The 21,428-nt window shown below is 52.8% G+C and overlaps 2 protein-coding genes across 3 annotated transcripts; one reads left to right on the top strand and one right to left on the bottom strand.

The window, feature by feature from the left end:
• Window positions 1-685: 685 nt before the first annotated feature.
• Window positions 686-11,245, top strand: LOC114014566 (butyrophilin subfamily 1 member A1-like). Its single transcript, XM_055711985.1, has 13 exons — window positions 686-936; window positions 2,946-3,203; window positions 3,774-4,130; window positions 4,461-4,745; window positions 5,120-5,218; window positions 5,590-5,616; window positions 6,215-6,241; window positions 7,561-7,587; window positions 7,914-7,986; window positions 8,913-9,052; window positions 9,614-9,634; window positions 9,804-9,830; window positions 10,286-11,245. Exons 2-13 carry the CDS (start codon window positions 3,011-3,013, stop codon window positions 10,828-10,830), a joined length of 1,821 nt encoding a protein of 606 aa, XP_055567960.1. The 5' UTR covers window positions 686-936; window positions 2,946-3,010; the 3' UTR covers window positions 10,831-11,245.
• Window positions 11,246-11,966: 721 nt separating this feature from the next.
• Window positions 11,967-21,188, bottom strand: LOC114014560 (uncharacterized). Of its 2 annotated transcripts, XM_055712296.1 has the most exons (10): window positions 18,185-21,188; window positions 16,564-17,475; window positions 15,587-15,625; window positions 15,166-15,459; window positions 14,748-14,780; window positions 14,399-14,500; window positions 13,901-13,925; window positions 13,601-13,656; window positions 12,786-12,817; window positions 11,967-12,231 (listed from the first exon to the last, which is right to left on the bottom strand). In XM_055712296.1, exons 3-10 carry the CDS (start codon window positions 15,615-15,617, stop codon window positions 12,160-12,162), a joined length of 645 nt encoding a protein of 214 aa, XP_055568271.1. In that variant the 5' UTR covers window positions 15,618-15,625; window positions 16,564-17,475; window positions 18,185-21,188; the 3' UTR covers window positions 11,967-12,159. The 2 variants fall into 2 exon arrangements, with proteins under 2 accessions (XP_055568271.1, XP_027654491.2); XM_027798690.2 differs by lacking the exons at window positions 15,587-15,625; window positions 16,564-17,475; window positions 18,185-21,188 and having other exon boundaries at window positions 11,967-12,337; window positions 15,166-15,523.
• Window positions 21,189-21,428: the final 240 nt, after the last annotated feature.

Here is a 21,428-nt window from a genome sequence, read left to right as displayed (position 1 = left end):
GGATGCAGGCGAGGGGAAGGATTGTCGGGATTGTAGCAGCTCAACTGGACGCCTCGTATCATCAGGTGGTGCCGCCGATGTCCAGGAGTGCAATATTCTGCCCAGGAGATTTTTAATGGAATTCTGTCTGCCTTTTGGGCTCCCCTGCCGGCGCTGCTGAATGCGATGCATCTTCGAAGAAATCGAGGGCGGAACATTTGGGGTCTGACGAATGCTCCTGGTGTATCTGGCCTGCATGGTGGGAGATGGGATAGATGAGGGGGGGAAAGGTGCTGAACAGGAGGCTTTGAAGTGGGAAGGAAAGGGAAGGGGAAGGGGAAAAGGGGAAGGGGAAAGGGAAAGGGGAAAGGGAAAGGGGAAGGGGAAGGGGAAGGGGAAGGGGAAGGGGAAGGGGAAGGAAAGGAAAGGGAAAGGGAAAGGGAAAGGGAAAGGGAAAGGGAAAGGTAGAGAAAAGTAGAGAAAATGAGAGGAAAGGAGAGGAAAGGAGAGGAAAGGAGAGAAAAGGAAAATTATATATTGTCTTATTATTTCTATATCTCACAATGCTCTGTTTCTTGCATGGTCATACTTCCAACTTCGAATCACCCTAGCGAGTGATGAGCTCATGCAACACCCCGTGCTGGTTTCCCCGCCTCCCCTTCATGCCATTCTCTTAATTCCACGTAATTTCCAGAAAGCCGTACTAGAAAAACGAGTCGTGCTGCGCAAGAGGGTTTGAAACATAATCCGCTCGTGGACTTTGGATCTACCATTGGCAAGTCAAACCTTTGGATCTCTCCTACTAGAGGGTGTTGGCACCTGTGGGCTGAGGCGTTGCACCCAAGAGCAAAACCTTGCTCATGGTGAAAGTTCAGCACTCAAGACTTGCAAGATTTCATAAGGAAATTAAAGTCCATCCCCTCTACAGACATGGAAAAGGAAAGGCTGTACGTACAGGTAACATGAGCCAAATGCCCCTCACTTCCATAATCCATGGGGAATTTCAAAGGGATCCTCTGGATCTCGCTCTTCAGGTAAGGAATTGAAGGGCGGCTGCAAGAGAATTGCGTGCGGCAAGGTTTCCAGAGGGGGTTGCATGAATATTGAGCTGGTGGTTTGCTATTTATAGACCCAGGGAATTATTCCAGCCTGGAATTAAAAGGCTTTTTCCTTGCTTGGATCGGTGGGAACGCGCTTGTGAGTGCCACTGTTAAATAATGTTATAATCAACTTGTTAAAGCTCGTTTGCATTTCTTTTTATTTCCCGCCTTGCTGTAATGAATAAAATGCACTGCTTACTGAAGCACGAGGAATGCCTACATCTGACCGACAGTTTTCATTTGGAATCCGTTGCTATCCACCAGCAACTTTTATTAAGGAAATTAATTGCTGAAACGCTGATGGTTGGCGGTGAGGTTGCTCCAAAGAGCGTGTTTGCGGCAGGAGTTGTGATGGTTGGGGTTGGTTGGAGGGCTGCAACGGGCTGATTCCGAGATTCCGAGACATCTTTCCATTTTTTTTTTTAAATTTAAATTTTAAAAATTTAAAATTTTTAAAAAGCAAATTTATTTGCTTTTTTTTTTGTCAGAAGTATAGACTTGCTGTGTGTTTGCCTGGTGGGCTGTATACCAATAAGACTGACTTCTGATGTATACCACGATATAATTATCTTCATTAATCAAGTATAACTCAGGTATAAATTTATCCTGCCGATAATCAGTATGAAGGATAGAGATTTTGATGTTCATCTATGCGCAAGCAATAAACCTTTGTGAGATTTTCCAGCTGGCAAATTGTGCAAATCTGCAGCATTTATTTTGTCTTTCCTTTTTCAAAAATAATATTTGCTCGGCGTCTGAGAGCTCGTAGCTTTCTTTGGAGGACGGTAAACTAGAAATAAAGCAAAAGCAAACTAAACCAGGCTCTGTAGCTTTGCTGCAGGGGGATTTTTTAAGCCTTTTTATGCTTCCTTTGTTCATTCTACATCTTGGAAATGCTGACTGTACGGGGCCAAAAGTTAATCATCCAACAGAAAGGGCGATAAATGAGGGTAGGTCAGGACAAGGGGCATTCTGCAGCAGTTGTCTCTACTTTCAGTTTTTCAGAGCTCACACAAAAAGCCTCTAGGTGGAGGAAAATACTTATATTTTGCATTAAAAAAACTCTTGAAACATTGGGTGAGACCCTGCACCTACACTTACACCCCTAGAACACAGCATCCTCCCCGAGTTGCTCTACAGCAACTGACCAGTGGCTTCATCTTCCCTATGGATTCCTCCCCGAGTAGCCAAACATACTCGCTTCACTCAGGCACAATGGGTGAATTTCACCTGTTGCTGCTTTTCCTGACTCCGTGGGTCTGGAATAATCGTTGGAAGGCCAATGCATGCTGCATAGGTCAGGAACGCTCCCAGCTGAAGCGGTGGTTTCAAAGGGCACGCACATCCGCTAATGGTTGAAGCCTGTAAAAGTCTCATTCAAACCAGGAATGATGTGGAAATTCATGGTCTTCTGTCATTTTTGAAGACCCTTTCTCGAAATCCTCGCTTCTTCCTCCAACTACCCCCAACAACAGGTTTTGGCCAAGGAGGTATGAGTAGGAGGGACAACCTACGGAGTTTCAGTGCACTGTAGATGTTTTCTACAACTTAGACAGGAATGAGCTTTTTAAAGACACTGCCAGCCTCAGGATTTCACCTACCTCAAGTTAGACACATCCTACTGGCTTTACATTTAGCTTTGTGTCATCTAGAAAGATGTTGCTGTCCTGGCTAGAAGTTCCCCGAACACTGAGCATCTCATGGATGCTTGGGGACCAGGCATGGTCCAATACGGTGTTTTTCCAAGCCTCTCAAAAATAACCCTCTTTTCTCTGGTGGTCAAGCCTAAGCCTTAAAATCACTGCTTAATCAATTGACTTTCACTAAAACCAGCTTATTCTGTCCTTTTCCTAATGTCACTCAAAGGTACCTGAACATCTCTGAGGATTTGTCCTTGCATCACTCCATATAGAGCAATATATAGAAAGCTCATGGCTCCAGTTAGATCCACTCTTCCCATCATCTGTTCCGTGCTGGAAAAGATTGCAGTAAGTCCGTTAAGATTTACCCTGGATGTTCTGCTTCTTGATGTCTTACGAAACTACAAGGCAACGCGTTGCGGAGTTCAGCTGGCGACAACTCTTCCCATCATTATTTTCCTACAGCTTGTTGGTTTAGTCACAGGTAAATCCAGGTTCTGTTCTAGTCCCAGTTGGATTTTAGAAGAGGTTTGATTTCCAGAGTGTGTGGATAGAAAGGGAAGCGATGGACCTGTTGGAGGGGGTCCAAATGAGGCACAAAATTGATCGGGGATGATGGTGGAACAGCTTTCCTGTGAGAGTTGGCGTTGTCCAACATGGAGAAGGCTCTGGGAAGACCTTCTTGAAGCCTTCCCATACTTAAAAGGGGCTTTCAAGAAAGACAGGGACACTTTTTAGTAGGACCTGTAGTGATAGATGAGGGGCAATGGTTTTACACTAAAAGTGGGCAGATCCAGTCTAGAAATAAGGAAGAAATGTTTGTTGGTGCTGGTGGTGGAACACTGGCACAGGTTGCCCATGGAGGTGGTTGCTGCCCCACCCCTGAGAACATCAAAGGTGAGGTTGGATGGGGCTCTGAGTGAAATGATCTGGTTGAAGATGTCCCTGTTCACTGCACGGGGGTTGGACTAGATCTTCTTTAAAGGACCCTTCCAACCCCAACTATTCCATGATTCTAGGACAGGTAAGATTTACATCTCTTCTCTTCTTGCAGGCCAGTTTAGAATCACCCCTCCTAACAATCCTGTCATTGGAGTCATTGGAAATGAAGTCACCCTGCCCTGTCAGGTGGAAGTCACGGCAATGCCCGAGCAATTCTCCATTCAGTGGACATTTACTGGAAACTCCAAAAATATCAATGTGGTTGTTTACGATAGAAGAAAAACAGACACTTCGGTTCTTGAGGACCAGGCATACCAGGGCAGGACAAATTTTTTTCCATCTGGATTAAACAAGGGAAACGTGTCCCTTCACCTGAAAAACATCATGATCTTGGACAAAGGGAAATACACCTGCAGTGTCTTTTTTGAGCAATGGTATGATGCGGTGGTGGTTTACCTGGAAGTGGGAGGTGAGTGGAACAGCAGGCTTTTGCTCCTTCTTCCTCAGTCCAGTTGAGTAACAGAAAGGACTGAAGGGTGTCCATGGGCTGGATTCATCTCGCTTGCTTGAGAGAAAGTCTTGTCTTCTGTTTGTTGGAGCATCTTGGTTGGCTGGAGTTTCTTGGTTGGTTGGCTGGAGTGTCTTTGGTTGGTTGGCTGGAGCCTCTTGGTTGGTCAGCTGGAGCTTCATTGCTTGCCTGGAGCTTCTTGGTTGCCTGGAGCTTCTTTGGTTAGCTGGAGCTTCTTGGCTGGCTGGAGCTTCTTAGTTGACTGCAGCTTGGTTTTTTGCTGTTCTATAGCTAAAGGTGATGAGTCTTTGGTCTCCCTGGATGGTCACACGGGTCAGGGCGTTGGCGTCACCTGCAAGTCCCGGGGATGGTTTCCAGAGCCCAAAGTTGTTTGGCTGAACAGCAAAGGCCAGCCACGGCACGAGGCTGTGACCACCCAAAACGTGAAGACTTCTTCAGGGTTTTTTGATGTTGTGAGTTCCATGTGTGTTGAACCAGGCTCTGACAAGGAAGTCACCTGCAGCGTCATCAACAACCTGCTCAACGCAGGGTGTGAATCCCGAGTGCTGATTTCAGGTGAGTGACCTCCAGGCTCAGGACCCCTTGGTGGGCTGCTCCCTGGTGTCTCTCTATTGACCCTGGTGTGATGCCCCAGCACAAACACCCCGTCTTTAGGTGGCTAATGTGATAAGAAGTCCACCTTTACATCTTAGATCACTTGTTACCTTCAAGATCAATATAAAAAAGATAAAAAAGATAAATCCCGACGCAGAGCTGCTGTTTGGGACCACTGTGCAATTTGGAGAGGGAAAGGTTTAGAAGAGCTCACGAGGGAGGCAGTGAAGGAAATGTCACAACTAATCAAATGGCTCTAAACGCTTTGGCCGTGGGAGCCCGTCACAGCTATTTGGCAAACACTGGGTGAAAGCGACACCGTTTATATTTCACAGATGTCTTCTTTCCTTCCACTTCACCCTGGATGACAGCCTTCCTCGTGATTTTATTCCTGGATATTGCTGTTTTTGCAGCTACAGGCTATAAACTGACCCGTAAGTATTTCCACCCCTAACAGCCAGGGCAGAAGTTTTCCCCTGAGATGCAAAACACTTGAAAACTCAACGTTTTAACGTCAAAGTCAGGAAGGGACGGATGGGAGGGAGAAGGAAAGAGGGAAAAATTAACAGTGGTGTAATTAAAAATGAGAGGTTTATATAGGGGCTGCACGTGTGAATGCCCAGGGAATCTTTTCCATGGCTATGAGATGCCACTTTCTATGAGCACCAACCTTTACGGGCACGGGATATTCTTTTAGTTTTTAGACTAGTGGATTTGGAAACATTGAAATTTGACTTCGATATTCCCAACGGACAGCTTGTTTAAAAAAATTACAACCTTTTTAACAGTTTCTTTGTTTTTCCAGGTAGTTTTAAGGAAACCCGTAAAGCAGGTGAGTAGCCAAGCACAGATATATATATATTATAGATAGATAGATAAAAAATATAGATTATAGATAGACAGATAGATAACATACATATATACAAATATATATAATATAAACCCATACAAACACCTTGTAGGAGAAATATTTATGCTTCTGAGCCAGCGAGAGCCTCAGAATCAGTTTTTAGGCACGATAACAACGTGGGCATGATCAATATTTCAGTTTTTCAGAGCAGCAAGGTGAAAAAAAAAAAATACACATATATATATATGCACACATACTGAAATGTCCACATCAGCTGATGAATCCAAACCAAACTCTTTACTGCCTACCTACTTGCACGTGGAAGTCCCCCTCGCCACTCGCGTTTCTCCCGATGGTGAAGGTATAGAGGGGCTGCTTCAGTAGACAGTTGGCATTCCCAGAGCTCTTTTATCTTCAGGAATTCCCAAGGTCTGTTGCTGAGATAACCCTGTGTTAAAATGACTTGGTCTTTCTACAGAAGTGAGGGGTTCCACTTTCAACTAGCATTCCTGGGACGGGTATAATTTATTTTTTTATTGTTTTAAGATACTGAATAATTAATATTTTTTTTTCTTTTCAGTAACTTCAAAGAAGGCCATACTAGCAGGTAAATGCTCCTTGAAAATGGTGAGGATATCCTCAAGGCATAAAAAATCAAGGACACTCTCCTAGGGGGGGTTGGTTTGTTGGGCATGAAGCTCAAAAGTAGCAGCCATCGGCATAAAGGGGTCGGTGGCAATTAGTCCCATTGTCCTTTATAATTAAGAGGTGTTGACCCCTCCAGAGGCAGCCTGGAGTAGATCACTGGGGTAACCTTCTGCTGCTTGCAAGATGCTGAACGAACAGATCCAAGGTGATCCAGTACGACTGCGCTGAGGTCCTGAGGGATATCCCTAGGGATGCTGCAATGGCTCAGGCAATGCCACCATCCCCTGCCAGGCTCACACTCTAAATTTTTACGTTGTGATCCAGCAATCCGCGTGTTCTGATCTTTTGCCTCCTCCACTTTCGCCCGCTAGTAATTCTCCAAATTATTAGAGAAGAAAAAAAAATTAAATATCGAGGCTTGAGCCCTGGGCTGCCAAATTGCACCCCATGGCTTTGACCCAGGCAGTCGAGCGCGAAGAAATGAGCAGCACCCTCACAGTAAGGAATTTCTTACTAATTGCTAATTGAAATCGACCTTCTTTCTGTTGAAACCCATTCCCCCTCGCCCTGCCTGCCCCTGCCCTCCTCGCTGAGCATCTCCGCCTTCTCCTGAGCATCTCCAACCCCACCATTTCATGGTCACTGTGGCCAAGGTTGCCTTGGAGCTTCACATTTGCCACCAGCCCCTACTTGTTGGTGAGCACAAGGTCCAGCATAGCACCTCTCCTCCTTGGCTGGCCGGAGTGAGATGGATTGAGGTCCCCCTCCCATGGCAACTTCAGTTGAAAGTCCTCTTCACCAGCTCAGAAAGCCCACAGCCAGAGATTCTCTTCATGGACCCCATCATCTCCCCATCGATGAGGTTTCTCAAAGCAAATCCCATGGTCCAAGTGGCCTGATCCTTGTCTTGACTTGGGAGGTGAGGGATGGACTTCCTACCTCGACCCCAAGGGACCTACAAAGCAACCAGATGAGAGACATTCATCTTGTAGGTACCTAAAAGAGGTCAGGTGAAGGTCAACTCAGCTCTCCAGACAACAGTTAGGATCTCCTCCAAATTTCTCTGCTAATTCACCTCCTGGCTTATTTCATTTTGCAATTCTCCGTGCAACTGCACCTTGGTGACCTCAGCAAATAGATGAAGTCGATCGTGGGTGGTCCTATGTTGGTGCGTTCCTGGAGAAAAAGAAAGGAAAAGTATTCAAGAGAACGTTGCAATTAAAGTTTTGAAATCTGATTAAAATGTAGACATTAAGAATCATGTATCATTTCTTTCAGAAAAACAAGAATTGGAGAAAAAAATAGGTAAGAACACAGTTTCCCTGTTCCTTTGAGCACCTCTAGAGTGCATACTACTTACATCCCCAGAAGAGCAAATGAGAAGTAGATTTTTTATAGATTAAATATTCCTGGGTGAGTCTGTTCCCTTTAACAAGCATTTTTAGACCCGTTTTTGAGTATGATTATAAATTCCAAAATGATCCATTTCCCGATAAGCTTTAGGAATCAAGGGAAATGAAATAATTGAAAAGCTCAGCTCATCCTTTCTAACATCTAAATTCAACCAACTGGCCAGCCGGTAATGCTTTTTCTTTTTTCTTTGTTGTTGTTTTGCTTGTTGATCAACGTAGAAATACAGAAGAAAACACAGGAAGCAGGTAAATATAGTTCTGCAATTAAGATAATGTCAATCAACTCTTACCAATAGGTGCAGATGAGAGAACAAAAAGAAGCTGCTTCGTAGGAAAGCCTAGCAACTTGCCTTCACTCAAATGATTCTTACTTCTTCCTTGTTTCTAGTCACCGTTAAAGGTTATTTTTTTAGTGTGGCTGCTCTTGCATGCTTTTCTGCCGCTGTGCAAACCCTCTCTACTGGGAGGCCTGCTGTCCCGCCCTGACCTGCTGCTCCTGATTTATTCCACTTCCCAGTTATTCCAACCACTGTAGCCAGCATCACAAAGCCCCCCCAGAATTACAGCTTGGACTCTATCCGGAGAAATATTGGCTTGGGATGTTGAGGGACGTACAACCAGTAGGGAAAACACCTTGTGGTGCTTCCCCTTCTCTCCCTGCTTCATCCCTTGATGGAGATGCCCAGCTGGAGGGGACACATATGGCAAAGACCCCCCTTGGAGGTCAACTCTGTTTGGGTGAGGCACCCTCCTGAGCAGCAGGCGCAGACTTCAGGGCAACTCAAGTCATTAATTTGACTTACAAATCGCAAGCGTTGGGTTGTGCCTGTGAACAGCAAGTAGATAAATGGCCTGAGAGGACAGATGGAAATACAGCAAGGAGGATGCTAGCGGTGCCCTCAATACTCATCAGCAACATTGCTAATTGCATCCTGAGGATTCAAAGCATAGATACCTGCGTTGGGTCGCTTACAGCTGTGTACTGAACCATTCCGCCTTCATTTGGGTGGGAATTCCGCTGTTGGTACCGGGATCTATAGGTTCTGCTGGGATGCATGACTAAGGCGAGAAGGGCAGGAAAAAGAAAGAATAAAAAGAGTGCCATCCCTCCAAAGTGTAGAGACCGTGCAGCATAGGGCCATTAACACCTGGCTTTTATCCACAATGTATGCTTATAGGAATTTGAGACGACAAGTTTTCACGCAGCACATTTTAAAGGAAAACATCAATCCAGGATTTGCACCGCGATAAAAATAATTCCTTCCGATCTCACCCCTTCATCGTTATCTCCTCGAGTTTTCATTGCACTAATTCCTGTTGTTCCTTTACAGAAATGTCCAATGACAGTAATCAGATCGGTAAGAAAACATCTTGTAAAAAAATTATATTTTTAAAATTTTTTTATAAATTTTGATATAGAAATATAAATGTTGATAAAAATATATTTTTATCAACCTTATGATCAATAAAGCAAGTGTTCAGATGAGCCCGACTATGCCAGCCATGAGGTTGAAGCCAAAGCAAATCTCTTTCCACAGCGAGGTTTGCATTTCTCCTTCCAGAGGTGCTCTGGGCTATGAATAATCCTCCTTCCAGGAAGTTTTTCTTCCTTAAAAATTCAACCAAAGCTACAGACACCTACGGCACATCCCGTGTTTTCCCCTTACAAATCGCATCCCCATCCAACATTCCAATGGCAGGCAAGAAATTAATTTCCTCCACCCAGCCCAGATGGCCGACTTCATGTCCTCCAAACTGTTCACCCTGCCATGAAGCCTCCAAAATTTAAAGCACACAAATTTTAAAAAACTCCTGGCACCGGCACGTCGCTAGAGCTCTGACTATGGGGAGCTGCCCGACTACCTGAAAAAGCCCTCACAAAAATCCATTTTATTAATTAAAGCAACTTTCCCTTTCAGATCAACTGAAACTGGAATGTGGTAAGTGGTTTAAAAGTTTTATTTTAAGGGTGTATGTATGGGTAAATGAAGCCAGCCCCTGGGTAGAATCGTGATGATGATAATTGCACATCGATAGAAACACAGCAGGGGACAAGGACCCAGAGCGTAATAGATCCGTAGAACGCTATTCTGTCTTTCCTTCCCGTAGGATTTTGGGAAGCCCGGAGCCACGCAGGTAAGCGGGTGGGAGGAGGGGGGTGAAAATTCCCTGGCCAAATGTCCAAGCCACCCCCAGGTGGCAACGCCGCGGCGTGGGGGATGTACCAGCTGCGCTGGGGTCACAGCAATATCCCGGGCTTGGCTGATGGGAAAAGGGTCCGGGATGATGGGAAGAGGGAGGGAAGGGGCTGCTGGGATGCGTCACCGCCCGGGGTGGGATGCGGGGACAGTGCTGGAGGGGACGGGGCGACGGATGGGGAAGGGAAGGAGATGCCCTGTGGAGGGCGGGGAGGACGCGCGCCCCGCAGGGGACGTGGCCGCGAGCACCGCGGTGCCCCTCGGGCCATCGGCGGCTGCGGGGAACGCAGGAATTCCTGCTGGAGTCACGCCAGGACAGCTCCCAGCCGGGAACACTTCACCCGTAGCCCCGCGCCCACCAGCTCACCGGCCCATCCTCCCGTTGCCCTCCAGTTCCCGTGAGGCCGGATCCCGACGGCCGAGTCCTGGAGCTGCGGGTGCCGGCGGCCCCGGGCGCGGAGAGCGAAGCGTCGGACCCCGCCGGCACCTGCGCCGGCTCCACAGTCCCCGTGCTGGTGGGGAAGGAAGGGTTTGCAGCCGGGAAGCACTACTGGGAGGTGGCGGTGGGCGATGGGCAGGACTGGGTGCTGGGGGTGCTGGGGGACGCGGGGGGGCAGGGGGAGGAGGGGGCGCCCTGCGGGGAGGGGGAGGGCTGCTGGGCGCTGCACAGCTCCCGGGGGCAGGTTTACTCCAGCGGCGGAGGCAGCGGCAGCGAGAGGCTGCAGCGGGGGGCTGCGGTGGTCGGGGTGCTCCTGGACCTGGAGGGAGGGCAGGTGAACTTCTACGACGTGGAGCAGACGGCCGTCATGGTGCCAGCGCCCCTGCGGCTCGGGAAGGGACGCGCGGGACGGTTCTACCCGTTCCTGTCCCGACGGGAAGGGACGGACACACCGCGCATCCTCCCGGTCTCCACCCCTCCCCCGCTGAAGCTGCTTTAAAGACACCCACGGGCTGAGGGAGAGACCCTGCCCTGGGAAGAGGAAGGGGAACGGCAGATCCGAGACGTCGGTGATGTACAGCGGAAGGAGGCGACGCCAGAGGCTGCAACAGGGGGAACGAACTGGGAAAGGAAAAACCAACCGGCTGAAAGGAGACCGGACTCGGATTCAGCCACCGCCAGGCAGGATCCCAGTCCCAGCAGAGCTCGTGGAAGCCTGACCAGGACACCGGCGCGTTCGGTTGCTCCGGGATAACGGCACTTTAGGGGATGTCGTGCCTTTCCCTCTGCCGGCAACGCGCGTGGTACCCAGCGCTCCGCCGACGTCGGGCTGAGCACCTCCGCCAGCGCCGGGCGAGCCCCGTCCTGCCGCTGCCGTATCCAGCAGTGGAATAAAACGTCTTTTGAAAGGAAAAGAGCGGCGTCTTTTATCATCGTGACCCTGCAGCTCATTGGGACGTTTAGGAAGAGTTAAAGGAGAGGGCACGTGTTCCAGCAGGGCACTGAGGGTGCCTTGTTTCCCTGCGAGGCTGCGAGGGGTTGACCCTCCCTCCTCCTCACTGGGGGGAAACTGGGAGGAACTGGAAGCAGGAAACTGATGGGTAACAGTACAGATGGAGCAATCACTCACTAATTGGGTAAAAAGAGATTAGGTTGGGGGGATTTAACCCAATTTACTGCAAGTTGGCAAAAAATATTCCATTACTGGTTTGGGTATGGGGAAATGAAAGACAGAGGAAGTTTCCAATCCACTTCCACCCTTTCCCACGCTCTCCCCCACACCCAGCCCCACTCCAGCCACTCTTCCCTCACCTTTCTACCCCTGGAGGTTCTGCGGAGTCTCCCCGGCGAGGGGCTGAGGGGTTTCTCTGCGCCGCTCCTTGCCTCTCCCTTGCTCCCCTGTGGGTCCTCCGTGGGCTGTGCTGCCTTCCAAGGTATCCCTGCTCCGTCATCCCCTGGCTGCCAGCCCTTCAGGGGGTACCTGCTCTTGGAGCCCTCCTTCTCCTCCTCTGACCTGCTCATGTTCCTTTTTCTTTTGGGCCGTTGTGCTGTAACCCAAGCCGGCAACGCGACTGCTGCTCGCCGCCTCGGGATGGGGCAGAGGGTCGGAGGCATAACAGTGACAAAACGCGTGGGTCGAGATAAAGGCGGTTTAATAATGAAACAAAAAGCTGCACAAGCAAGCGAAGCAAGCCCAGGAATTCATTCACCACTGCCCACGGGCAAGAGGGGCGTTCGGGCGTCTCCGAGAACGCCGGGCTCCATCACACGTGGTGGATACGTGGGAAGACAAACACCATCATTCTGGATTTTTCCCAGTGCCGGGGCGTTACCGGGGCTGGCCAGAGGAGCGGGTCACGGTGGCGTAGGTTGAGGTGGTGTTCATCGCCTGCACGAGAGGCTGCAGAAACGCCAGGGTTTATTTTTGTGGGCTGCAAGCCCGGCGCCAGCACCCAGCCCCAGGCTGGAGGAGCATCGGAGGGAGCCAGGCGCTTTGGAAGACCAGGCTGGGTGCACAAAGTAGCAAAAATGGTATCAGATTTGGGGCAATATCGTGTTTCTGGCTGGGTCCTTATTGCTTATTTGGGGGCAGGTCTGCTTGAAAAGCCCCGATATTTTACAGAAGCGTTTAGGCATGAACTAATTTTCCAGGGGAAATGTTTGTGGAAGAAATGGATTAAAAATAAAATAAAATAAAATTGACTTCGTGGAAAATACATCTTGTTGTTGGAGAGGTGCCAGCTATTGGGGGCAGAAAGGGGCATCAGGTGAGGCAGGGGCAGGCAGCCACAGAAAGAAATCTCATTTTCTCCAAGTGAATCCATTGAGTTCCCGGTGGCAGTGGCGCCGTGGGACTCCACCCCACCCAAGCCACCAGCACAGACCCCAGCCAGCACATCCCACCCCTGGGGACCCCGCTCCCCCGTTTGCCACCAAAGCTGCGCCACGACTTACCCTGTGACGCCCAATGTAGGCAACGCTGACGTCTGGGGGGGACAAAACCCGCGCCGTTAGCCCTTGCTTCTCATGCTGGGGTGGGACAAGACCCCCACCACCATCGCCCTGCTTCGAACAGCGTATCCTTGGGGGTCAGGGATGAAACCCCTGCCCTGCCCCCCCCCGAATTACCCCCCTCCTGGCTGCAGAGCAAGCAGCCGTCCCGCCTGTGCGTGCAGAGCAGGGATGCTGCTGGGTTTTGGCTGCATCTTCCCCCGACCCACAGCATCTTCTCGCTTGCCCAATCCACAAACGTTTGTTTGCCTCTCTGTCCCCGCGTGGGAAACCGAGGTCACCCTGCAAATAGAGCGAGGGCAGGGAGATACCCCGCTCCCGCAAGCCGCAGCACCCCTGTGTCACTGCAGCCTGTGGTTTCAGAGGCAGCGAGATGTTTTTCTCCACCAACACCCAGAAATGCACCCACTTCCTGTGCTGCTGCACCCTGCTTCGGAGCAGAAATTGTCTGGAAATGAGCGGCAGAGTGGGTTAAGCAGCAAGCCTGGGGAGGGGGGGCTGGATTGCAGAGCGGGGGGCTGGGAGTGTGTCGGGCAAGTCCCTGCCAGCAAGTGGGGTTGCTCCCCTCCCTTCTTGTCACCTTTTTTCTGCAGGCAGAAGCTGGGCTGCGCATGCAAGGAAGAAGCAGGGTGCAATGCAGCTGGGGGGATTCTGCCCTGGTTCAACGAGCAGGATTTTTGAGCATCCCACTGGGATTGCACGTGGGGAGGGGGAAGGTCCTGCGTGGGTCCCCCCAGGGTGGGGGAGGTGGTACTCACACTGTATTTCATTGTCGTTGCTTGCTTCAGCCTCGTGGCTGGGAACTCGCTGCTGCCTGGGCGGGAGGAGGGGGAAAAGGTTTCTGACTCTGTGTCCTGCCTGCAATGGGGCCATCTGAGTCATTGCAAGGGATGATGCAATTGCATCGGGGCCACGGCTGGAGTCAGGGTCAGGGCAAGCCCTGCTCTTCCCTGCCTCCATCACGGGCACTGCCCTCGGCCAAGGACCACCCCAGGGTGCCCGGGATGCCCCCGTCTCCATCACCCCAAGCCCCCCAGCCAGGAGGGATTGCTGCTCACCTTCGGCATCTCTCTCTGCAGCCCACTGCAAGGACAAAAGGGAGCGGTGAGGAGGCAGAGCTACCTCACAGCCGACCAAGACGATGGGCTCAACCCCCAAACCTCCCTCGCGGAGGGAATTTTCAAGCCCAGCCATGAATCCCATTTCCCAGACTGGCTTTTCCCAAGCCGTGGGCAGCCCAGGTGTCCAGGAGTGATGCTGGCTCTGCTCAGGCCACCCAGGAGGCTCCCGTGCCCAAGGGGCTGGGAGCAGCTGCCTGCCAGGGGCAGGGGGGCATTTGGATGTGCCAGCCTGCTTTGGCTTCGATGTCACCCCAGAGGTAAAGACATCTTTATCTCAGCACCTTTGCTCCCCCCAGGGGAAAAAGGCTCAGCTTCCCGCTGAAAGGGGGGCAAGGATCTGGCCATTCTAAACGGGCACGGGTCAGCCAGCAGCAGCCCCGGCTCAGGGTGCAGTTTTAGCTCGAGATTTACCCCCGGTTTCCCCAAATTGCTCACCTCGCTTCAAAATCCAGCAGTTGACGGCAGCCAGGAGGAGGACGGAGGCAGCCGCCAGTCCCAGCCCGATTCCTAAGTCACGGTGGAGCAGGGGATCGGGAGCTTGGGGGAACAGAAAGTGTTGGGGAAGAGGAAGCATCACGCGGAGAGGAAGGAGAGGTCGGGACGTGCCCTTAGAGGCGGCCAGATCCCAGCTGATGAACCTCCTCGTGTGGTGGTGTCACCAGCCCGGCATCCCTCGTCCCTCAGCATCCCTTGTCCCTTGGCATCCCTCCCCCCCCGGCATCCCTCCTCCCCTCATTCCAATGCTGGGAGACACCGAGTGTGCAGGGTGGGGGGGATGACCGACCTGTGGGTGCTCGCTGGGTGCTGGACTCGCTGCCTGGGGGGAGGAAGGGACAGGGTGAGAGTCCAGCTCGCCTGGGAACTGCACAATGAAGCCACTGCGGGGACACAACAAGCACACCTGCCCCACCATCTTTGATGGTCGCGATAAATAAATAACTGCATGGCTGGGGCTGGGGGTTGGCACCAGCAGCAGCAGCGCTGCATGCGTGTTCCTGATGCTGGGGCAGGAGAGGAGCTGGATGCTCGCCCAGCACTGGGTCAAGTTTCTCCGGCAGAAAAGGCTGGGATGAACTGCGCGCAGACCTCCAGCATCCCAAGCACCCGTGGACACGCCATAGGGAATTACCCCCCCCCACCTTCCACTGGCATATCTGGGGTCCCATGGTGATGCCTGCTCATGTCCCAGCACTGTGTCTCACCTGTGACGGCCACGTGCCGGGGGACACTGAGGGCAGAGCTCCTCACCCAGTTCTTCTCATCCTTGTGCTGGTACCCACACGTGTACCACCCCGCACTCTCCAGGGTGACGTTCAGCTCCATGACGTACATCAGCTGCCCCCAGTCAGCTCTCAGGCTGTACTTCTCCATCCCATCCTTGCAGAAGACAACTCGAGTGGCATCAGATTGCTGGTTAACGAAGCACCATAACGAAACCAAATCCCCCTCGTGAGTGCTGGAGGTGCTGAGTGAGAGGACCGGAGCCGGGAGGGTACCTGGAGAGATGGCACAGGGATGCCCCAGCAGCGTTCCTGGAGCCTCCTCCCCAGGCTCCACGCACGGGGGGCAAACCCCCTCTCCCACCCCGTGCCCACCCCCCTTTCCCCATCCCAGCCCCATCACCTGGGATGCTGCAGATGCTCTTGGCGCTCATGCTGGCTCCTGCGGTGTGGGGGAGGAGAGGGGCTGGGTTAGAGGGGCAGTGACCCAGCTCACCCACGCGCCTCTGCAGCCCCTCAGCCCCCTGGCTTCCCACTGCCCCACACCCCCTGCCTTGGCTTGGCTGCGCTGGCTGGGATCCCTGGCGCCCTGACGCGCTCCGGCACCCACCGACGCCGATGGATGCTCCCATCCATGGGGATGCACAGAAAATGTGCTGCGTGCCCATGGCAGCGCGCCGGCTGCAGGACCCAACCCCCTCCCCTCGCCAGAGCACCCCTCCCCCTCACACCCCCTCCCCAGCTTCCCGTGCCCAGCACCCGTCCATGCTGCCCCGCTCCCCAGCCCCCCAACAAAACCCTCCCCAACCCACCCAGCAGCAGCAGCAGCAGCATGGCAGGGCCAGCAGGAGACAGCCCGATGCATCCCCCCAGCCCCAGCATTTCTCGGGGGGCTTCAGGAACCCCCTTTCCTCTGGGCAGCACCCCAAGACCTGCCGGCCCCATGCCTCGCAGCACGCTGGGACGGCTCGTGCCGTGTAGCTGTGGCCAGCAGCACCTTGGCCACCAGGAGAGGTGGGGGCCCCACCTCAGCCTCCCTGCAGATGCTACACCCACTGCGGGTGCTTCTCCACCTCATCCCTGCAGATGAGGGTGCAGGGGGTGCTGGTGACCCCGTCACGACATGTACTGGGCTGTATTGCCAGGCTGAGCAGAGGGGAAGTCGAGGGTCCAATGAGGACCCCCCAGGTCATTCTAGAGGGAAGGTCGGGGTGCAGGGATGCCACGAGCCATCAGTTATGGCAGCAGGGCTGCAAAGTGCCAAGGACTGGGCAGGAAAGAGTCTGTTCTCCAAGGGTTTGTCCCCAGGGAACCAAACCCCTCTCCTTTCTCATCATCTCCCCCTCCACAGCTCATTTCTGGACCCAACCCGATGCTCACCATCACCTGGGGAGCTGCAGATGTCCTGGGTGGTCACGCTGGCACCTGCACGGTGGGGCAGGGAGAGTTTTGGATCATCCAGAGATCCAGGTCCAGGTCCCCATCACCCAGTCCGTGCTTGGAGAGAACCTTCCCACCCCTGCCTCTTCATTCTGCATCTCCGCGGTCTCCTTGACGCTCCCCAAGGCTGTTTTGGGTGGGATTGTGTTTCCCAGTGCATGGCCTCGCTCACCCATAGCCCCATATGCCTCCCGTGTCAGGCAGGGCATCTCTTCTGGACCCTTCTCCCTATTCCCCAGGTGTCCTTGCCCTTTTGTCTCCACCTTAACCCATCCCAGAGCTCCGCACCCCAAGGAAAAGACACCCAACTTCCCAAGTGCCACCTCTCCCTGCAGAAACCGCCTTCATGCCCAAGGTGACGCCTGCCATCACCACAAGGAAAGGGATTTTCCTTTCAATTTGGGATGATAAACACTACAAAGCTCGCTCCATCACCCCGCCACACACACCAGAGCGTTTCTCTGGGCGCTCAACAGAGAACAGGAGCGGTAGTTCTACCAAAAAAAAAAAGGATACAAAGCAGCCATAGATATTTTTTGATGTATATATAGATATCTTTATCACCCTTCTGTTGCACCACAGGGGATGTGAAGTGACAATTTGGGTTTGCTGCTAAGAAACGTGGAGCTGGTGGGCTCTTCAAGCTGGTTCCCAGCCCCAAACCAGGACAGATGCGTAAGGGGGTTACGCACAGCTTCTCTGCGTAAAAAAATGAAAAATGAAGGTTAGACAAGCCCTTGCATAGATCTTCCATCAGCTTCCCATCAGAGGACCATGGATCCCACCGGGAAGGATGAGCTCGCCTCAGCCACTGCTCCTCGCTGCAGCCGCTGGGTTCTGGGTGACCTCACTCTAAAAAAAAAAAGCTCTGCACACTCAGAAACCGACCGCACGAGCCTTTGGTCAGAGCGCTGACGAGCGTGGCCGGGCCTCTCATAATTATATTTAGAAATGAGATTTCCTCTCTTGTTCCCCAGCATCCACCTACCAGCACCCCCAGAAAGACGCCTGTCCCCACCATGCTTTGCTGGGCTTGAAGCAAAACTGGAAACAGCAGCAGCAGCTGCAAATCTGCAAGCCAAGGGGCCAAAAATACCCCAAATGTGGGGGAGGGCAGAGGGCTGGGAGCTGAAGGAGCTCTCTGCACGGCTGTCACCCCAGCTTCTATGCTGGAGGGTGAAGCAGACGAGCTGCATCTTCCCAACCGGCTGAGGAAGGTGTTAATTGGGGTGCCAGCACCCTAATTAATGCACCCCAATTTACGCACCGTGGTCACCAAGCCACTGCGGATACCCTGCCTGGATGAGATGCAGGTGGAGGTGGCTGCATCCCTCATGCGTCCCATCCCCTCTGGCTTCCCAGCTGGCGAGGGATGATGCTCCAGCAGGATTCAACCTGCTTGGAGACCTCCCTGGCCTACACCAGATCCCCTGGGATGTTTGCTGGAGCTTTCCATGCAATAGCTCTCCTAGGATTGATGTTCCTTGGCGAGCTACACCTGTGGAAGAGGTTTCCCCTCGCTCTTCTCCCTCCCCAGCCCGTTTCGGTGCCGAGGCATCACCTCCAGCTTTGCTTCCCAGCCTCCGATCACCAGGTTGGCTCCCAGCCTTCCTTCCCGACCGCGCAGCCTTGCTGCCTCGTGCCTCTTTGCTTGGCATCACCCCAAGCCCGTTTTGGGTGAGTTTGTTGTTCCAGGTGCTGAACTTCTCCTAAAAATCTCAAGGACTGATCCAAAGCTGATGACGAGAGCACCATCAGCCAAGGCCACCTGCTCAAGTTGGAAGATCAAGCATTATTCCAGACTCTTTTTGTTTTTATTATTTATTTTTTATTTTTCTCCCTGCTACTTAGACTCCTTCAACCCAGGAGCCCTGCTCCGTCTTTTCCACCCATGCCCTAAGCATTCGCACACCTCTGGCACCAGCACGGTGACCATGCAGCCCACCCTTCAAACATTCCTCCTGGATGTCTCCATCCAACCCCCACCCCTGCCCTTCTCCAGACTCACAGAGCATCCACAAGAGGATGCTGAGGAGCTCAGGATGGGAGCTTTGACCCCAACCCCCAATAATAAAATTTTCCCAAAGCAGCTTCATCCTCGGGCACAAATCCTGCATGCCTGATGCTAACCGTGCATCCCCCTGCCAGGCAGGGAAAGGACCGACGGGGTCAACAGGACCCTCTGGAGAGAAGGATGGAGCCAGGGAACAAACGGCAGTTCAGCTGCCTGCACCCCATCAGGTTCCACCTTCCCAGCTCAGCCCCGAGCTGCAACCACCCGCCAAACCTCCCAGCACCCCCCTCCCAGCACCACAACAGCACAGGGGCTTTGAGGTCGCATGGTTAAACCTTCTCCAGCCCCAGGACGTCGGCGGTACGTGACTCCGCAGCAAACCTCAGCTTGCTCTCAGGCAGTTTCGAGAAGGCAAACAAGCCCTGGCCCTTCTTTCATGAGTTTTATCGGGTTGTAACAAGAAAAAAAAAGAGCTGTGGTAGGAAATAAATCATCCCTTGTAACTGCTCCGCTCCCCCTTGGACCAGTTTGGATGCACCTTGGGAAAATGAGCATTAAAACGGCTTATTGGTGCTGGCATTTTTCCTTCGAGCTGCCACGCTTTCCAAACACGCCGGACATTTCCGCACCAGCTGTGCTCTGGGATGAACTGTGGCTGTTTTCTGCTGTTTAAAGCTTTTGGTTTCCCTTTTCTCCCCACCTCTCCAAAGCTTCTTCAAGGCTAGAGAAGACGCAGACCACTGGAGATCCTTGCTGGACCTCTGGGACCTCACTCCACTTTCTCCCCAACATCGAGACTAAGCCCTCCCCAAGTCCCCTTGCAGATGGGTGAGCAGATGGATGGAGGGGAAGGTGTTTTTTGGGGGGTACCTGTCACAAGTGGGGTCCCACAGGGCGTGATACGGGGCCCAGCGCTGGTTAGAATCCTCCTAAGTGATCTGGGTGATGGGATCAAGTACGCCGGGATGAAATTTACCGACAGGGAGCAGGGAAGAAGACACTTCGGGAGAGCCACCCTGTGGGAAGACCTGGACAGGCTGCAAGGGTGGGCTAAGAAAAACTTTCTGAAGTTCAACCAAGACAAATGTAAGGTCTTACACTTGGGAAAAAATCCCGGTGCGCAGGACAGGCTGGGATCTACCTGGCTTGTGGGGGGCAGCTCTGTGGAAAGGGATCTGGGGGTCCTGGTGGGACAACAAGCTCGATAGGAGGGAAGAACGTGCCGCTGAGGCAAAGAAAGCCAACGGGGTGCATCAAGGGCACCATTAACAGAGATAAAAATGTCATTATCCTACTCTACTCACCGCCTGTCAGGCCACCCCTGGAATACCGCATCCAGTTTTGGTCCTCACCATACAAAAAAGACATGGACAGGCTGGAGGGTCCGGAGAAGGGTCCTCAAGGTGATCAAAAGGAGCCCAGCACGTGAGGAAAGGGGGAGAGAACTGGATTTATTCAGCCCTCAGAAAATTAAGGCTTCGGGGAGACCTGCTCGTTGTGTTCCAGTCCTTGAGGCGTGGCTACAATAAGACAGAGACTCCCATTTTACCAGGAGTTCTGTGGAAAAGACGACGGTGAGTGGGTACCGAGTTACTCCTGGGGAGATTCCAACCGGAGACGAGGAAAATATTTCACTTTAAGAGCAATCAGCCATTGGAATAAGCTCCCCAGGGAAGTGGTGGATTCCCCAGCGCTGAATACCTGGGATCTGGCTGGGCAGGGTGCTGGGGGTTTGAACTAGAGGATCTTTACGGTCCCTTCCAACCCAAAACCATTCTACAATTCCAGGATCTTGTCTACAACAGGCTTTTACCAAGAAAGCTTGGACCAGATGATCCTTGAGGATCCTTCTATGACTCTGTAATCCCTGGGCCATTTCAGGGGGAGGCAGACAGGTGACAAACCCTCCCCACCTGGAAAGCTGAGGTACCTCTAGGTGCCTTTGTGATGCTGCAACACCTTCCTCCCCCCCTTAGTCCAAGCCAGGGCAGGCGGGTGCACAAGCTTGAGGTCTGGTTTTGAAATCCAGGCTGGGAGACCCCAAGCGCACGGACAAGACGCATGCGAGCGCACCACCCCACTTCCAGTCGAAATAGCGGCTTTGGAGGGGGAAGGGGGTCCCTGTCTCACTGGCACCCACAGCCACCCCGCAATAGAGGCCACCAGCCAGCGGACCCACCCCACCGTCCAACCTGACGGGGGCCAGCGCATCATCCAGCCTCGCCTCCCTCCTGATTCGCAAGCCCAAGGCATCTAAGGCAGGGCCAGGCGTTCTGGGCGAGCCAAGAAAGGACTCGCAGCAGCCCCGGAGGGCGGCAGGGGGAAGCCCAAAGGGATTTTGGCAGCAGCATCGAAGGGCTGGCAGTCGCGGCTGCCCTGGCGTCCCCCAGCACCTTCCTCTTGTGTTTCACGGGCTGGATGTGTGCCTCTAGGGCCAAAGAGCCCTTGGGTGGCCACGGAGACATAGGTGGCCTCCTGGCACACCGAGCGTTGAGCCTCCCGTCTCTGCCAGCCCACCTGGAAGCAGGGATACCTCGCCTGGAGCTCGTCAGTGAACTTTCATTCCTGACCAGGACATCAGCGCATTCAGTTGCTCCGGGATAACGGCACTTTAGGGGATGTCGTGCCTTTCCCTCTGCCGGCAACGCACGTGGTACCCAGCGCTCCACCGACTTCGGGCTGAGCGCCACCGCCAGTGCTGGGCAAGACCCGTCCTGCCGCTGCCATATCCAGCAGTGGAATAAAACGTCTTTTGGAAGGAAAAGAGCGGCGTCTTTTATCATCGTGACCC

The sequence above is a fragment of the Falco cherrug genome, chromosome 5 (genome assembly GCF_023634085.1).
Source record: "Falco cherrug isolate bFalChe1 chromosome 5, bFalChe1.pri, whole genome shotgun sequence".
Taxonomy (NCBI): Eukaryota; Metazoa; Chordata; class Aves; order Falconiformes; family Falconidae; genus Falco; species Falco cherrug.
The sequence above is the reverse complement of the archived record's forward strand: the minus strand, read 5'-3'. Positions and strand labels throughout refer to the sequence as shown.

Excerpts from the sequence above, each read along its gene's own strand:
- LOC114014566 (XM_055711985.1), top strand. The coding sequence starts at position 3,011 with ATGGCTCCAGTTAGATCCACTCTTCCCATCATCTGTTCCGTGCTGGAA. Across the intron at positions 4,131-4,460 it reads GGTTTACCTGGAAGTGGGAG|CTAAAGGTGATGAGTCTTTG; the intron begins GTGAGTGGAACA and ends GCTGTTCTATAG. Across the intron at positions 9,053-9,613 it reads CAATGACAGTAATCAGATCG|ATCAACTGAAACTGGAATGT; the intron begins GTAAGAAAACAT and ends TTTCCCTTTCAG.
- LOC114014560 (XM_027798690.2), bottom strand. The coding sequence starts at position 15,334 with ATGGAGAAGTACAGCCTGAGAGCTGACTGGGGGCAGCTGATGTACGTC. Across the intron at positions 14,781-15,165 it reads CCGGCACGTGGCCGTCACAG|GCAGCGAGTCCAGCACCCAG; the intron begins GTGAGACACAGT and ends TCCTCCCCCCAG. Across the intron at positions 14,501-14,747 it reads CACCCAGCGAGCACCCACAG|CTCCCGATCCCCTGCTCCAC; the intron begins GTCGGTCATCCC and ends TGTTCCCCCAAG.